Source organism: Pseudonaja textilis, chromosome 5 (assembly GCF_049901715.1).
Source record: "Pseudonaja textilis isolate UNSWEBS1 chromosome 5, rPseTex1.2, whole genome shotgun sequence".
NCBI classification, from domain to species: domain Eukaryota; kingdom Metazoa; phylum Chordata; class Lepidosauria; order Squamata; family Elapidae; genus Pseudonaja; species Pseudonaja textilis.
In genome coordinates this window covers 58650440-58669054 of record NC_141994.1, presented here as the reverse complement: position 1 = coordinate 58669054, position 18615 = coordinate 58650440, and the positions used below count along the sequence as shown (strand labels likewise).

At 40.0% G+C, this 18615-nt stretch overlaps 1 protein-coding gene across 6 annotated transcripts in view; it reads left to right on the top strand.

Annotated features, from left to right (window-relative positions):
• The first annotated feature begins 1386 nt into the window (after positions 1-1386).
• BICD1 (BICD cargo adaptor 1) overlaps positions 1387-18615 on the top strand; it is a 131879-nt gene continuing 114650 nt past the window's right edge. For 3 of the 6 annotated variants that reach the window (XM_087935025.1, XM_087935023.1, XM_087935024.1), the window contains exon 1: positions 1389-2686. In XM_087935025.1, coding sequence (XP_087791151.1) covers positions 2474-2686 — 213 coding nt within the window. In that variant the 5' untranslated portion in view covers positions 1389-2473. Of the gene's footprint in view, positions 2687-18615 lie in introns of all 6 variants that reach the window. The other 3 variants (XM_087935022.1, XM_087935020.1, XM_087935021.1) reach the window with 2 other exon arrangements.

The following is an 18615-nucleotide window of genomic DNA, read 5'->3' as shown; positions in this document are numbered from 1 at the left end:
AGAAAACATTCTGGTGTTGCTTACAGAAACCGCCTCTCTGTTAACCCTTATTACATTCTTGGCAGGACTAGACTTCCTGTCTCAGGAACCTCTCTGGAGTTTTTTTCCCCCTCCTCAGCTGGTACTTTGCTTGTGTGGAGTGACCATTCAAAGTTACAATGGCACTGAAAAAAGTGACTTATGACCCTTGTTCACACTTACGACTGTTGCAGCATCCCCACAGTCACGAGAGGCCAGGCGAGGAGATGCGTGCCTCGATGTGAGTGATGTTGAGTTGGCCACACCCAGCCAGTCACATGACCACCAAGTCACACCACCAACTAAGCCATGCCCACAGAACCGGTTGTTAAAAATTTTGAATCCCACCCCTGGGGTCAAAGCTATCTCATGGTGCTTGTAAGCAAGAGGTCTTGATGCATCCTTTCCCTCTTGTTGTTTTCCTGCACCTGGAATTCGGAGGCATCTTTGCTTCCAACCCAGAGGATACATTGAGTCTTTAAGACCAGTAGCACTTCTTGGATGGTTCAAGTCTTTATCCAAGTGCATTTGACAAGCATCCAAGTTTACTGGCCAGAACCTTCCCTTGTGGTAATGAATTCCAGAGATTAATTTTGCACTGTGTGAAAAAAATGCTTTATTTCTTTTAAATGTCCCCCCCAGACAGGTTTAAGATTTTGACAGAGAAAAAAAACCTTCATGGCCATTTCCCCTTTGCCATGTATAATTTTTTTTAATGTTTCAATCATGTCTCCCTTCAACTATCTTATTATTAAGCTAGAAAATCCCTACCATCCTAATATTTTCTCCTAAGGAAAGTATTCCAAGCTGGCTGATAATTTTGGTAGCCCTCTTTCCCCCACTTCACTTTTTTTAAAAAAAATGTGGCCATCAAGTATTCCAGATGTGGATGGTCTCCCCATTGTAAGGGCGTTGCAAGGTTGGCATTTTAATTTTCATGGCCTTTCCTGAGAATCTCCAGCATGGAATTCCCTTTTTTCCACTTGTTTCCTTTCTTATATAACCCAGGACAGGATACATCCCTGGCATTCATCACCATATAGTTTGTTAAACTGTGGCTTGTGGGAAAAAAAATCCCAATAGCTGAGTTCATACAACCCACCAAGCCCAAACCAATCATATTAGGACTCAGTAGACTGCAAACCCTGTCCATGCCTCAACTGCCATCTTGGGTGGGGTGCTTTACCCTGCGATTTATTCAAATAAGGAGGACTTATCATCCCCCTCCCACCTGGAGCTGATCAGGTAGGGAAACACCTGGATCCTCTCCATCCTCTTAGTGACAGGTTGAATACCTACACGGGCTCTTTCTTGGAGGTGGTTTCTGAAATGAGGGGGCAGAAAGCCGGGACTAGAGGAGAGCAGCCTTTCTCTGCCTACTCGTTTGTTACAAGTGCGGGAAGAAAGATGCCCTGAAGAGGAGGAGGAGGAGGAGGAGAAGGCGGCGCCGTCATTGGTCCCGCTGTCCTTTCACCCAGCCGTTCTTAGAAGAGGGAGGAAGAGGTCGGGAGAGGCAACCGGAGGCGTTCTTGGATGGTCGCTTCCCTGCCTGCGCAGCTCTTTTTGGGAATAGGCTATTTTCCCCCCTCTTCCTTCCTTCCTTCCTTCCTTTTTCTTCCCTTCCTTCCCTTCCCTCCCTCCCTCTCCTTCCTTCCTTCCTCTTTCCTTTCCCCTTTCCTTTCCTTTTTCTCTCCTTTCCTTTCCCTTTCCCTTCCCTTCCCTTCCCTTTCCTTTCCTTCCCTTCCCTTCCCTTCCCTCCCCTTCCCTTCCCCACTCGATTTCGTGGGGACCAAGAGGCTGAAGCCGCACCGTATATAGCCAGGGCTGCTGCTTTATTGATTGACTTGCATTTCCAGCATCTCCCCCGCCCTTTTGGCGCTGCAGCGGCGGCGGCGGCGGCGGCGGCGGGAGCAGCAGCAGCAGCAGCCGGGAGAGAGAAGGGGAGGGAGAGAGCGAGAGCAGGTGGACAATTGAGAGAGACTGCGGTGAAAGCTGCCCTGGAGACATGGCGGACCGGTGCCTCTGAATAAGCAAAAACTGAGCGCGGGGGTGGAGGGGTGGGGAGGGCAAGGAAGCAGGCGCCCTCCCGATTTCTCCCTTTCCTCCTTCCACAGCGCAATTATGCTGTCCCTATGTGGAGCGGCCGAAGGACAAATGGTGCAGCAGCCTTGGGGGGCCTTGGACTCCTTCCCCTTACATCTACTTCTTCATCTTGCACCCCATCCTCTCCCTTGGCCTTAAGCTGACGGAGCTGGCCGCTTCCCAACAACATCCCAGGGCGAACTGCTCTCCATCCCTCCATCGTGTGGCTGCCTTTATCCCTCCCTCCCACTTCTTCCCATCGGTCTCCATCCTTCTTTCTTCCTCTCATTCTCTATCTCTTTCTCCTTTTCCTCCCCCCCCCACACCTCCTCCTGCTCCTCCCCCTCTGCTGCCACCACTACCCTCCCAAGCTATGGCTGCAGAAAAGATCTTGGAGACCCTGGATCACTATAAATCGGAGATTGAGCGGCTGACCAAAGAGCTGACAGAGACTACCCATGAAAAGATCCAGGCGGCTGAATACGGGCTGGTGGTCTTGGAAGAGAAGCTGACCCTTAAACAGCAGTACGATGAGCTGGAAACGGAATATGATGTCCTCAAACAGGAGCTGGAGCAGCTGAGAGAGGTGAGTTGGCTTGGAAAACCTGGCTGATCTCATCCTTCATTTTCCCCATCTCAATAATGGTACCATCTTTCTTTCTTTCTTTCTTTCTTTCTTTTTGTTTTCTGTCTTGATTCCTGGTACATGTCACCTGTGCTTAAAAAAAGAAAGGGAAGGAACATATCCTTCAGATCTCCTTGCTGTGTGTCACGTTCTGAACTATTTTGTCTAAGAAGAAGCATATTGTAGGCCAAATGTAGTTCTGAATCTGGACCTGTAAATGTATGCTAAGACTGAAATGGCAGTGATTCATGCAAGATACAAGGACCAGCAGTGTCAACAAAGATGCTTAAAAGTTATTGGGGATCTGATATTTTAAATGTATTGCTGATCAAAATATGGCAATACATGCATGGCTTAACTATGTGTAGACTCGACTTTTTGGGTGTTTTTTTTATATTTGCGGGTAAATATGTATATTTTTCGATATTTGAGGGTAAACATGTATATTGCACTGAATAGCTTGGTTCATATTAAGAAAAAACATATAAAAACAAACATGAACATATTTACATTAAAAAAAAACCCAACAATTCTTCATTACATTTGTTTTCACCCTTTTATAATTTACCTGTCAGTGGGATCCACCATAGACTTCCATTTCTGTATATATCTGATCTAGGTCAATCAAGGTTTGCCTCTAAAAAAACACACTAATATGTATGTAATCTGTGTACGTTATTGATCTATCTGTATTTGTTTTGCATATTGTTGAAAAGATACAAGCAAAGATGTATAATCTCATAATGCAGATTACTGATAGGTATTTATGGTAAATTAATCACATGGTGAATTCTTCATATTTATTTGTGTCCATATATTATATTTTACAAATAGCAGAAACCTAAAGGTGAATTCTAGTATGTATTCGTATGGGAATAAATATAACACAACGGATCTAGCAAATATACGTGCACAATTTTAACAGAAATGCCAACAGAAAACATCAGTAGTGACTGAAATGGCTGTTTTTTCCCCTGAATATTTATTTATTTAATGGATGTTTTTAAATCCTGCCTTTATTATTTTATAAATAATGCTCCTTTCTCCTTCTGTTTTCCTCACAAGAACAACCCTGTGATTGGGCTAAAAGAGAGTGATTAACCTGAAGTCACCTAATTTGCCTTCATGGGTAAGGCAGGTCTAGAACTCACAATCTTCTGGTTTCTAGGCCAGCTCCTTGACCACTACACCAAACTTTGGGATTCTTTGGGATCTGGACTTCAAGTGAAATTTGACCTTGTTCCCTCCAACCTTCTGGGTCTTAGCTCTAAGGTTTAGTAAAAATTTCTGTTTATGTATGTATTTGTCAGATGTGTTGGACTACAACTCTCATAATTCCCATTGAAGATAGTGAACTTGTTGAAGAAAGCTGACTATTGCTGATAGGAACAGAAAATCACCCTACAAGGCAGTTGTAGGGGAAATAGAAGGAATAAGGCCCATTAGTCATTTTCGTTGCCTTTGACTTCTTTATAAAAATAATAAAAGTGGGATTTTAAAAAAATCTTTTAAAAATATAATATACATCTATGCCATGAAGCCAGCTAGATGACAGCATCAACCATATGACTGATCTTGAACATTTAGCAGGATTGCCTTTGATTAGTACTTGATTTGGAGACCACCTGGAAATACTAGGATTATAGGTGAAACTGGAAATTGAAAAGCATTTTGCACATGATCAGTGGAAATGACTTCTCCACCATGGCCAGGAAAGCTACATGGATTGTCCATGAAGTCACCCTGAGTTGAGTTAGACTTGAAGGAGACTTTATGAAATAAAAGTGACATAGATGTTAGTTGCTACGGTGAAATGTATTAGTATGATATCAAAGGGTTTGCACACTTGCTTGGCAGAGTGTAGTCTGGATGAAAAAAGGATGAGAAGATAAGTCCTACCACTAGGCATATAATAACTCCAGGGAAAAACAAGGCATTGCTGAATAGTTCATCAGGAGCAAGAGAATGACTAGGCAGGTTGGCATGGAGGAGGATGACATATGCCATATTGATAAACCAGGAAGTGAAGATAAAGGAAGATCATTTCCAGTGGCAACCTGAGTATGTGAGTAATGAAGAAGCTTCTCATTGCCTTGGAAGAGAGGTAAATCCAATGTGTTCACTGCTGATGTCCAATAATATCCTGGCTGTGGCGATATATATATATATATATATATATATATATATATATATATATATATATATATATAGTTCATTTGCATTCATGAAGAAGCATCAGGGCGATGCTTGCATGTTATTCTATAAAGAGGTCTCATTGCTCCTTTTTTAGAAATGGCAGTGGTAATTTTATAATTTTACATATAATTCTCAGCATTTTCATGAAATAGCACAGGTAGTTCTCAATGTATGACCACAATTAACCCCAGACTTTATGTTGCTAAGCGAGACAGTTGCTAAGTGAGTTTTGCCCCATTTTACAACCTTTCTTGCCACAGTTGTTAAGTGAATCACTGCAGTTGTTAAGTTATCAACTGTTAAGTGAATCTGGCTTCCACATTGACTTTGCTCATCAGAAGGTCACAAAAGGTGATCCCATGACCCCCAGAACACTGCAACCGTCATAAATATGAGTCAATTGCCAAGCATCTGAATTTTGATCATATAACCATGGGGATACTGCAAGGGTCGTAAGTGTGAAAAACGGTCATAAGTCACTTTTTTCCACACCACTGTAACTTTGAACAGTTCACTACATGTAGAGTTGTAAGTCGAGACCCACCTGTAAATTCTGATGTTAAAATCCCTCTTACCAAAATAAAATAGGATAGATCAACTAACGTTTTGCTTAAAACAAGCCCACCATAAAAAGACATGCATTGGTTCTGTGCAAAGTGTAAAAGAAAAGTTATTGAGCCTATTTTGTAAAGTGACACTCATATTTCTTCTAAAACATTTTCTCTAAACGCAATAGCATCACTTAAAAATAAAACCAAGTGTTTCCTTTATGTCTTTGTGTAAATCCCATGCAGATACATTTAGATTGACTCAAGTGATTAGATTAAAGCCCATATGATTTCTTTAAGTGATAGCCTCATTTATATATACTAAAAACAGCAGTGTGCTATTTTTTTTAGTTTAATTGATTGTGTTAAAAATTAACTGGTCTGAAATATAACCAAGTAAAATGGGTTGAATTAATAGCTCAATAAACCTTATCAGTTTTGGAAGTAATCTCCTAATTGGATTTACCCTGAAATAATCCCGTTTTAGCATTGCATCTACACAATGTACAATATGTATTATAGAAATACACAAACCCTGTAAAGAATGCAGGGAGAATTTACACAGCTTATTAGCATTTTCTACTGCCTGTAGGTTTAGGGTGAAGTACTTCTGAATATATAAAGCAAGTGTGTTCAATCTTGGCGACTTTAAGAATTGTGGACTTCAACTCCTAGAATTACCCAGCCAGCCATGCTCCTGAGTGACTATATTTGCATGTGCATGCTTGCACAGGCACTTTGCATACGCTGCAGAAGCAGCTATAAGTAATTTAAGAAGCAGCTACACTAACCAGAAAAAAAAGATACAGCTTATTTTTATTGGCATGAAGTAATTCAGGTACTGTTGTCATAAATTTGTCTGCTTATTAGTTTTGTAAGACTGCCCAACTCAAACCATAAGGCTCTGGATGGTGCCAGGGGTGGGATTCTACCAGTTCGCACCTATTTGCTAGAACTGGTTGTTAACATTCTAAGCAGTTTGGAGAACCGGTTGTTAGAAGAAATTACTGGCCTAATCCTGTAAGGAAGGCAGGAAGGAAACATTCTGGTGTTGCTTATAGAAACTGCCTCTGCATTAACCCTTATTAAATTCTTGGCAGGACTAGACTTCCTGTCTCTGGAACTTCTCTGGAGATTTTCCCCCCCCTCTTTTGCTGGTACTTTGCTTGTATGGAGTGACCATTTAAAGTTACAATGGCACTGAAAAAAGTGACTTATGACCATTTTTCACACTTACGACTGTTGCAGCATCCCCACAGTCATGAGAGGCTAGGCGAGGAGATGCGTGCCTCGATGTGAGTGATATTGAGTTGGCCACACCCAGCCAATAATATGACCAAGCCATGTCCACCTAGTCACATGACTACCAAACCACACCCATCACCTAAGCCACACCCACACAACCAGTTGTTAAAAAATTTGAATCCCACCCCCGGGTGGTGGTGCCCTTTTTGGATAATCTCAGTGGTAGGATTCAACCAGTTCTCCCAAGGTCAGGTTTGCTGTCGTGGGAGGCGTGGTCCATCCCCATCCTCCAGCTCCACCGCACATGTGGGATGAGGCAACCTGACCCTGGGCAAACTGGTTGTTAAATTACACCCCCCCCCCTGCTATTGAAGCAGAATGGAAAATTACCAGAAAAGTATTCTTATAATTAGCAGAAGTTTCTTAGCTTATATCGCAAATATTATGGAAGTTGATTAATACAATATTGTGTAAACCACGAAATTACTAAACCAAAGAACTAGACATGTTCCTGTAAACAAGGGTGGGTATGGAGAATAAGAGATGGTGTAAGATAAGTACGTATATGCTGAATTGTGCAAAAGGACTAATTAGACTTACTTCTCCTTTCTGTAGTACATATGTTATGGTATAGCTTGATAAGAGAACCGTCCTGGGCTAGGCTGAGGCTGTGAGCTGTATAAAAGTAACACCTCAGGAAGAGCTGGGGGTTCAGAATTTGCCATGCTAATGCTCTGAACCTTTTGCACAAATAAACCTGTATTCTCCTACCCTTCGTGGTCTTGTGTCCTGATTTGGAAACAAGATCTGCTGCAACACTATCAAAGTGGATCCTTGGTGCTGCACTGCAATGGAAAAATGGGCTACGGAGTGGTCGGCATGAGAGAAGGAGGAGGAGCAGGGAGAAGAAAGAGGGAAAGTGGCCTTCTTCTCTCGCGCCAGCCACTCCCTTGCCCATTTCTCCATTGCAGCGCAGTGCAGTGCCCAAGATCCACTTTGATAGCGGGGTGGGTGAGTAATTTAATAACTGGCTTGCCTGAATTGGTGAGAACCGGCTGAATCCCACCACTGGATAATCCTCTCTTTACCTGCTGCATTCTTGTGTCTATTTATTTGTATCCTTACAGTCCATCACAGGAATTCTGGGGCCTTCCTGTATCTCTTACTTCCTTGAGGTTACATTCTTCAGCCCCAGTGAATTCAGCAGGACTTCATTTTGTATAGAAACATCCGTAGTAGGTCTCTAGATGTTCTTTTTAGCTTTCTGGGGAAAGCAAAGCAAAGCACTGTGTCAGCATTCACGTCCTTTCGTACGGGATAGAAAGCAGTTGATTTCATTGGGTGCACTATGGTTTGCTGATTGAGCCTCGACATAGTGAACTCCCGTTATTGAGTTATATTTAGTGATTGCCATTTAGCCTTGGTACAACAAAGTCCTCAATTTTGTTGCCATTCTTTTTTTTTTCTGATCGACATCAGACTCGGCAGTGCCAATATACTCATGTCATATCAGTATTGCTATGATAGAATTTTAATCTTATATCATATATACATACATATACACACATGTGCCTACAGACACAGATTCACACATATACATACACACAGACATATATACACACGCCACACACATTGATTGATTGAGATTGATTGATTCATTCATTCACTCACTCACTCACTCACTCATTCATTCTTAGACCTTTACTGATTATATTTAGGTAAAATTTTAAATAAAAGATGTGCTTTGAATGAAGAAAGCATCCACCTTAGCCTCCATAGAAAGTTAACCTCAAGGATATATACCTACTCCCTAAACCACAACTTCTGTTAGAGATGATTATGCAAGGAGAGTGCAGAAGCTTCATGTTGTGATAAGGAACATCCAAGTTACTCGAATGTGCATATGTTCTAAATGGAAAACTGCCAAGCTGTGAATGTTAGCTTATATTAAGTAGCTAATGAATATGGATCTTTATCTCTTTCTCCCTCCCTCCGTGCCCCCCCTCCAAACACAAGCAAACAAACACAAACATTTTTCATTGTTCAGTGCCTCAAATCATCGTGTAATAAAGTTTACAATACTCTGCTCAGCATGTTAACCATTTCCAATATGTTTTGACCTCTGGCATTTCAGTGTCCTGAGAGGTCTCCCCTGATGTAACACACACAACTTGCAATACTGTCCTCGTGTATGGGTCTCCACACTCAGACAATTTTGAAGTGACACAACTGGTTGCCAGTATAGAACAAGTTTATGGCTATAGGAAAAATACTGCACAACATCTCATTCCAGCAGTTAGGTCAGTTTAAGACATGGGTATTAAACTCACCGCATCACGTTGCCATGACGTGACGTTTTGCAACATTTTCCACATTTGCGGAGCTGGGGTGGGCATAACCTGCGCATGATCAATGGAACAGCTTGCCCTCGGAAGTTGTGGGAGCGCCATTCACTTGAAACTTTCAAGAAGAGATTGGACTGCCATCTGTCAGAAATGGTGTAGGGTCTCCTGTTTGGGCAGGGGGGTGGACTAGATGATCTACAAGGTCCTTTCCAACTCTTTATCTGTTATGACGCATCTGACCCATGGGCCATCAGTTTGACACCTCTGGTTTAAGACAACACCAATTAAAAATACATGAAAACATAAACACATCCAAATGATTTGGGATGAAAATGATAACATAGTAATCCATTAAAAGGTCCTCACAGGTCATCATGGCTTAATGCTGATAACTGGGACTTCTTTATTAAGCAAGGTGGTCATAAAGAGAAAAATCACATAACCATGCTGACTTACAATGGACATCCCACCAGAGGTGGCATTCACCAGGTTCTGACCAGTTCTGGAGAACCAGCAGTGGAGATTTTGAATAGTTTGGAGAACCGGCAAATACCACCTCTGACTGGCCCCACCCCCATCTATTCTCTGCCTCTTGAGTCCCAGCTGATTGGCTGGGTCTTCTTTTCTTCCCCTGCACAGGAGAACGGAGCTGGAAAGCAGGTTAGCAGGTTGGGGAGGGAAGGGGATTTTGCAGTATCCCTCCCCTGCCATGACCATCAGGCCATGGACACAGTACCCGTAGTAAAAAGTTTTGAATCCCACTACTGCATCCCACCAACTTTGGGGACTGATCATAAGTCCCTTTGTCTGATGCTGTTGTAATTTTGAATGGTCATTGAATGAATGATGTTAAGTAAGAACTTCTAGGAAATTATTTTTTACAGATTGGAAGCTCCTGGAAGTAAATAGAACATAGCCTATATTGAGGCTAAACTAGGTCTGATGTTATTTGCATTGATTAAATGAGTATGCATATTAAAATGCAGCCCGTAGGGTTTGTTTTCCTTTCACAAATAGGATTTTCAGGATTTGCCAGAACTGTGGGCTGTAGGAAAATTTAACCCCCCCGCTTTTAACCTAATGCTGTTCTATCCCACTCTTAATTGCTACTTATATTTTAAAAACTTCAGTCCAATTGAGTGTGGTGAAACTCACATTTTGAAAGTTTGACATTTAATTGAGCTGCTAGTAATTTTCTGAGGACCTGTCTCACCAGTTGTATATTATGTTCTATAGTATCCAAATATATTAATATATTATCGAGATATACCAATACACCCCTATATAGATGGTCATTTGGTTCTAGCCATACAGTTGACATGTTTAGTTTTGCTCTAGAATGTTTTAAAAACATCTGTTATTCAAGAATGGATACTTCCTCCTTATGCCTCCTTATCAGTGGTAGAATTCAAATTTTTTACTACTGGCTCTGTGGGCGTGGTTTGGTGGGCGTGGCAGGGGAAGGATACTGTAAAATCTCCAGTCAGAGGCGGTATTTGCCAGTTCTCCGAACTACTCAAAATTTCTGCAACTGGTTCTCCAGAACTGGTCAGATCCTGCTGAATACCACCTCTGCTCCTTATGCTGTTATTTTATCTAGGAAGTATAGCTGTGGTTTTCTTAAGTCTATAAGTGATAGTTCCCCACCCACCCCCATCCCCAAATCATACAGCTTCAGGGACCTTTCTTCCATTTTTGGTTTCTATTATTCCTTGCACCAGAGACTGGAGTATATAGGTAGACCTAGTTTAGTGATCACAATTGGGATCAGTAACTTTGTTGTTAAGCAAAGCGGTTGCTAAATAAAACCACAATTGTGCTTACCATCTTATTTCAGCTTTCCTTGGCTTTGCAGGTCTGCAAAGGTAGTAAATGCAAGGATTGATAACAAAGTTAGGTTTTCATCACCATTGTAACTGTGGTATGTAAGTCACCAAATGAGGCAGTCGCTAAAGGAGGACTACCTACATAGAAGAAATCTGAATGCAGAGGGCAAAATATGCAGTGCAGATGGCCACATGCCTAACACCTACCTAGGACACCTGAAATTAAATATGTGTTTTCCCAGGATTTTACAGGAACTGCAGAAGACAGCTGCATAGGAATAGATTAACTGTTTTAAACTGTTCCTGCTAAATGTTATGGGCATACCCACAAATCACATGTTGTCCTTCAAATCTGGATTACTGCATAGCCTTACAGAAAAATATCTAAATAAAGCTAGAAATATGTCAGCAGTTCTCTGAACTAAAATTGTTGACTTGGGAGGCAATATATTTAGATTGTGGAATGCCATTTACTACACAGTTTTGGCTTTCTGAATAATAGGGCAACTGATGTGTTCAGAAGCCTAATGAATGTTCTGTTTTGAGTTAAAAGATGCAAATTTCTAATTTTTCCAGGGCAAAATCTTCAAAATCGTGTAAGACTTATGACTGCGAGCAAAATTGTCAGTTTCAGCCAAGATAATGCTGTATTGTGCACTGTCTCTGTGTGATGTTTTTAAAAGCAGTGTTCTAAAACTAAATTGCATAAAAGGAAAGTGAGGTTTGAAAAGTCCTGAACATATTTAAAAGGATTCAGACTATCTTATGAAGGTGGTTAAATGGTTAGCACTTACCTGATCTTGGTTCATTACAAAAAGCTAAATAGGATCAGATGTGGCTAATTCTTGAGTAGATGATTACCAACAATTCCAGGTCTGAAGTATTTGGATCTTGAAGCAAGCAAGGAATGCTTAACATTTTGCATAGCAGATTTTCCTTAAATTTGCAAGTTCTTTAAAAAGCAGCTGACTGGATGTTCACACTGGATTCAATTAACAATATAAAAAAAGTCTTCACAAATACTGTAGATTACCAAGGACACAGCCTCAATTGGCCAATCAGCCAATTTATTTTGTTCATTGACCAGCAAAACAGATTGTCAGGATTCTGGTAGTTACCCCCATTTAAATCATGAGTCTCAAGCCCAACTTCCAAAACTTAAAAAAAATTTATTGGGAGTTAACATGCCGGCACTGCCTGGGTGTAGCCGATTCTGAGACACTTAATTCATTGTCACCCTTGACCCTGGTTTTCCCCTCACCCCCTGGGTGCATCGTAATTCATATTCTCCAGTGCGACACATCCATAGCCAAGATTCATCAATCATGCTCTTCAGTTAGAATTTTGCGCGGCAGAAACTTCAGTCACATAGTTACTATCTTTGAAAACATTTATGGAATGCAGTTTCACTTTTGCAAGCTGCTGCACTGCTCCCCCCTCCCTTTCTATTGACAACCCTAAAAAGACCATAGAAATATTTTATGAGTTGACACAGATCTTTGAAAAAAGAGTCAGATTTAACTCACTGAATATCAAATTATAGACTAAATAGCACAGAAATCTATCAGAATAAAACAAGATGTAACTTGATATAACAATAAGCAAAATTGTGAATTTAAGAAATTTGGCCTTTAAAATTAATATAGTAAGATATTATGCAGTTTGAATACAACAATTAAATGATTATTTAGAAAAATGGAGTGGTAAAATTACTAATCTAAATTATATAACTATTATAATGCTAAAAAAATGGGGGGAAACTATACTACTGATATTGTATGTAGAGAAAATAGAGTCATTTGTATAAGGGAAAACTCAAATAGTTATATTTACTGTAGAAAAGATATGATGTAATTACTAAAGAGTGTCTGTGACTTCTGGGAATGCAATATAATGAAAGAACTTGTGGAAGCTTCATCACTGGAAACTTTCAAGAAGAGACTGGACTGCCATTTGTCAGAAATGGTGTAATGTCTCCTGCTTGGGCAGGGGATTGGACTAGATCAGGGGTCGCCAACCTTTTGGACCTCAGGGACCACCAAACTCTTAATTTTAAATCCTGGGGACCACTAATATGAATTTTGACTGACGGTGGCTTGCTGACGTTGGTGGGAGAGAGAGAGATCTGATCTAACTTCTCTCTCTCCGCCACCCCTACCTCTCTCTCTCACATACACACACACAAACACACAGAGGCAGGGGTGGGATTTAAATTTCTTAAAAACCAGTTCTGTGGGCATGGCCTAATTTGTGGGTGTGGCTTGGTGGTGATGTGATTGGCTGGGCATGGCTTGTATGTAAATATTACAAATATTTATGTAAATATTAAATTTTTTATTAAAAAAGAGCAATTTTTACCCAAAATCAGACATAGCCAGGCAAACAGTTGCTCAGAGAATCACAGATTAACTTAGAGATCTATGATTCTGCAATTGCCTACCTGAGTCTGTCACCTAAAATTTGCTTGCAAGCAAACTCACAAAATTATCCCACAACACACTATGTATGTAAATATTGAATTTTTTTTATTAAAAAAGAGCAACTTTTACCCAAAATCAGGCAAAGCAGGTAGGCAGATTGAGTTGCTCACAGAATTAAAGATTCACTTAGAGATCTGTCTATCTGCAATCGGCTACCTGCGCTGAATAATAGAAGCTTCAGTCCTAAGGAAGGTTGGGCTCTGCAGAGCTGAAGATCTAAAGATTAGCTAGAAAGCAAGAAATGCAACAATTCCCTGCTTTTTAGCTAATCTAAATCTCCCAACACAGCAAAATAGCTGATGGTGGGGGAGGGAAGGAAAAATAGCAACTTAGCAGGCAAGTTTGCCAGGTAAGGAGTGAGTGGGCGGGGACAGTTCCCACGTGCCATGTGGGTGGCGCAGCCTTGTGTTCCTGCGCAGCCTGGATTAATTGCTTTGAGGGGTGCTCTGGGGGTGACAAAATTTTGTGGCAGACCACCAGTGGGCCATGTCCCACTGGTTGGCGACCACTAGACTAGATGACCTGCAAGGTCCCTTCCAACTCTGTTATTCTGTTCTTATATGAGCCATATTTATAATGAAATAAATTTTTGTATTATTTCAGTGATACTGAAGGGACATAGTAGTTAGAATTAGTCTAACTCCTTATATCTTGCTTCTGTTTGCTGCGCTGATGGCAGGAACATCATGCACAACAGATAAGAAGGGCACGAACACACAAAGAACAAGGAATGCTCAATAGATAAGATCAGGGCTGTCAAATTCATGGCCTGTGGGCCATATATGTCATGCACTGGCCACACCCACTCCTGGTTTAACAAAGGGGAAAAAGTTGTGATATGTCATGTGATGACCACTGTGATGACATGAGTTTAACACTCCTAGATAAGATGAATACACAAAGAACAAGGAACTACCCTGAGTTGGGTCAAATGCTGTTATCTCTGATTGATTACATGAATTTATAAGATGTTTGCCACACTCTCCTTAGGTGTTATGACATATTGGCAAAATCCCAAAAGTCATGTGCTTAGAGGGTTAAGGTATATAATGTAATGTTGGATAGTGGTTCAGAGCCAATCGGCCTCAAGCCATCCCTTTTGACTGCTTGTCTGGTTGGTCCCATTGCAATGTGATTATGATGTAAACACTTTGTTTGCTGGAAGGGACTTTGGAGGTCTTCTAGTCCACTGAGCCTTGATGGCACAGTGGTTAGAATGCAGTACAGCAGGCTACTTCTGCTGACTGCCGTCTGATTGCAATTTGGCAGTACAAATCTCACCAGGCTCAAGGTTGACTCAGCCTTCCATCCTTCTGAGGTGGGTAAAATGAGGACCCAAAATTGTTGGGGGCAATATGTTGGGGGTAAACTGCTTAGAGTGGGCTGTAAAGCACTGTGAAGTGGTCTATAAGTCTAAGTGCTATTGCTATTGCTATGCTCTAAATTCTAATAAATCTGTGGGTCCTTACGTGAGATGCTTTCTGGTGTGTTGTCTGTTCAATAACTACTAGATGCAGCTTTGTTGATAATAATTTTGCATTTTCCCTGACAAGTTATCGTCCTTAGCCGTTATCTTTTGGAAGCTCAAAAGTAGGACCTGGTACTTCTATTCCTCAGGTAATGAAATTAATAGCCTAACAACAATATATAGCCTTCATTTTATCTAAATGTGTCTAATAATCCTTTAAAGATCTTCAGATTGCAGGCATTTGGTTGAATAGGTTATAACTTCTTTTTTACTTTATCCTAATTATTTCATCATTCAGTTTCAGAGCTTTAGGATATTTTCTATCCTTTGCATCATTTCTATTAAATTTAATCATTTTTCTATATCTTTTGTTGTTTTCTATATTGTTTCTAGCAACTTTTTTGAGAGATTGACACACTATTCTTATATGATGTTTAAGCTCCAATCTCTTCAATCATTCTTCCCTCTTTTGAGTATTATGAACTTTATATTTCTACCTTCCCATTCATGTTGGGATGGTACCTGAAAAAAATAAACTTGAAAGAAATATGAAAGAACTTCACCAAACCTAGTTTGAGTGCCAGCCCTTGTGAATATATTCATTGACACATAATTAGTTGTAGCTTAATAAAAGAGTTATGCTGAAATGATCCATTTGTTTGTAAACATTAGTAAGGAAAGAGTCATATCTGAATGAGCAGGAAAATACTCCATTCTATACCAGTGATTTATTTTATTTATTTGATTATTTATATCTCGTCTTTATCATTTGTACAAATAACTCAAGGCAACAAACATATCCAACACTCTTCCTCCTCTTATTTTCCCCACAACAACAACCTTGTCAGTTGTTGTGTATGGCCTAAGATCATCCAGCTGGCTTTCATGGCTAAGATGGGACTTGAACTCATGGTCCCTTGCTTTCTAGCCTGGTACCTTAACCACTAGACCAAACTGGTGCTCTCAGTGATGCCCCATCAAAAGTGGCTGAGAGAACATGAGAAATTAAAACTTTATTTCATTCTGTTATTTTATTAGACCAAACCTATCACCTTCAAGTACTGTTGGAACGTCCAGAAAACCACATAACAGGGTGGTAGACATGCATGGTTGTCTCATTGTCTTCCATAGTTAGTACCAGGATGGAACGGAGTACTAGAGTTCATGTACTACTATATGTAGCCAACATTTATGGTCATATGTAGAGACCCACAGTTGCATAACTGTGATGGACTGTATTTTTGCTGAAAACCAGTGGTTATGCTCCATAGCAGTTGTCGCCAACCAGTGGGCCGGGGACCAATGGTGGTCCGCAAGAAAATTTTGGTGGTCCGCAGAGAAATGTCACCCCAAAGCAATTAATCCAGGCTGCGCAGGAACAAAAGGCTGCGCCGCCCACATGACCTGCGGGAACACAAGGCTTGTGTCACTTGCATTGCAAAGAACACAAGGTAGTGAGGGGAGGAGGGAAAGGGCGGAGGGGGGGAACTTGCCGTAAGTGCCTGGCCTGGCCACTGGGCTGCTTCTTTCTGCTTCTTTCTTCTTCTGCTTTAGGCTGCATGCAAAAGTAGCAAAAGTCTTTCTTTCTCTCTGCCAGAAATGAGTCTTTGGGACCCTGCAAGGTATCCTGCTCCAAGAGGCCGCGTTGGCATGAGAAGTCTCACAAAGACTTATTCCTGGCAGAATTTGGGAGAGAGAAAGAAAGACTTCTACTACTTCTGCTGCTTTCCTTGCATGAAGCCAAAAGTCTCTCTCTCCCCCCCACCCCCCCCAAGAACGGAGCTGGAGATGGTATCCTGTGATCTCAAATAAAGAATGATCGATCGGTAGGAAAACAGAGGTGGGGAATTTTCCTGCAGACTTTTTTTGGATTTTCCCAGGGTCTCTGGTTCATGGGAAATTATGAGCTTGGCTTAACAACCAACACAAAAAAATTAGCTTGGTTATATAATGACCTGTTTTGCAATTGTCATGACCATACTCCATTATGCCAGACTCCATTATGATCATAAGTCGAATACTACCTGTATTCCAAAAGTCATTTGACAGCTTGGGAACATTGACTTTGTATTATGCTAGTAGTACTGTAATATATTATTATTGTTGGTCATGTATTCTCATTCATTGCTTTTATTGTTCATATTTTGTTTGGTTTTTTTGAAAGCATTTGAGCCCTGAAGAAACGAAATGCAGTTCTTAATCACATTGCTAATGTCTACTTTAATTTCTACCATTTGAGGATTTCAATGAACCTTTCCTAGTAATTAGGATCTATTTCCATCTTACTCATGAATCACAGTTACAAAAACGTGATCAAAAATTCTGGTTTGGCAAGTGGCATTTCTTTATGATACTTATTTGATGTGAGAGACATCTCATTGATTTCAGCATATTTTAGGAACTATGATCTGGCTCAGTGTGTGAAAATTATATAATTAAAGACCAGCAAATCAGTAGTGAAACTTAAAAATTCCATGACCTGGAAGGTTTATTTAGAGAGCCTTTTGCTTTTTTAAAATAATAAAATAATGATTTGCATTTGCTGTGTGCTTTTTTTTTAAATGGGTTAATATATATAAAAAAAGCTTAAGAATACATAAATTACACTCATAAAAATTGCTAAAATGTTCCCATCATGGATGAATTGCTGCAAAAGTTGATGGAGTTAGCAGAGATGGGTAAACTGGCCATTTTTATCAAAGAAAAGAAGTGTGTTTGTGTTATTGTATTGAATGTACATAGTGGTGTTAACTTAGATGACCCCAACTGTTTTGGAGGGAAATTTAGAACGTTTATATTTGGGCTGGCTTTTTCTAGTTCTATGTTTGGTTAAACCCCTGTGGGCCTAGAGTATAAATCACAGGCATTTGCCTGCAGTTCCTCAGTTCCAGTTTTGAGTCAATAAATGCTGTTGCAGCTATGCTGGTCTACACAATAGTACTTGGAAACTGCTTTTGGACTTTTTGCTTCTGGTGTGTGTGTGTGTGTGTGGAGGGGGGAAATGAAACTTTGATTTCGGGTTTTTAGGGGTTTTTTTTGAAAAATTTATTTGGGTTTTCACAAAAAAAAAATACAAATAAAACATCTTTTTTGAAAATAGCATGGTCCCAGGTTATTACTTCTTCATACAGACACAAAACTCAATTTCATGCTCATTTTTATATTCTATTCCATATCTTATTACCATTTTATATTTTCTACATAGTTTTTCCCTTCTTAATTTTCTCAACTTTGTTTTAATTATCTTATCTCAATTCAAATCATTATATTTATACTTTTGTCTGTCCTGTTTCAATTTCACATTATCTTTATACTTATAAACTTTCCGTAGTTAATTCTTTTTTTTCCATATTTCTCACTTATATTTTTATAAATCATTACTAATAATTAAAAATGTTCCATTTAATTCTCTCAATCATTTTAATTCATTTATTTATTAACAAACATCCCACAACATTACAGTAAATATTTTATCCATCATCATATTTTTTAAAATTATTTCTATTTGTAATATAACAATCCTATCTTCTGTACCTTTGCAGAATCCCTTTTGCAATTAAATTTTCACCCATTATCTCTAAACAAGCTTATGGTTACAATCCTTATATCTTTTCTCTGTTTCTCCATTTCTTGTTTCTTTTTTTTTTTTTCACAATTTCTTTTCCTTGCCTTCTTCCCCCTCTTCTTCTCCCTCCCCTTTTTACCCCCTCATCTCTCTACTTCTAACTCTCTCATCTGTAATCCCCTCTTCTGTTGCTTTCTAATATTATACTTATCTTTCA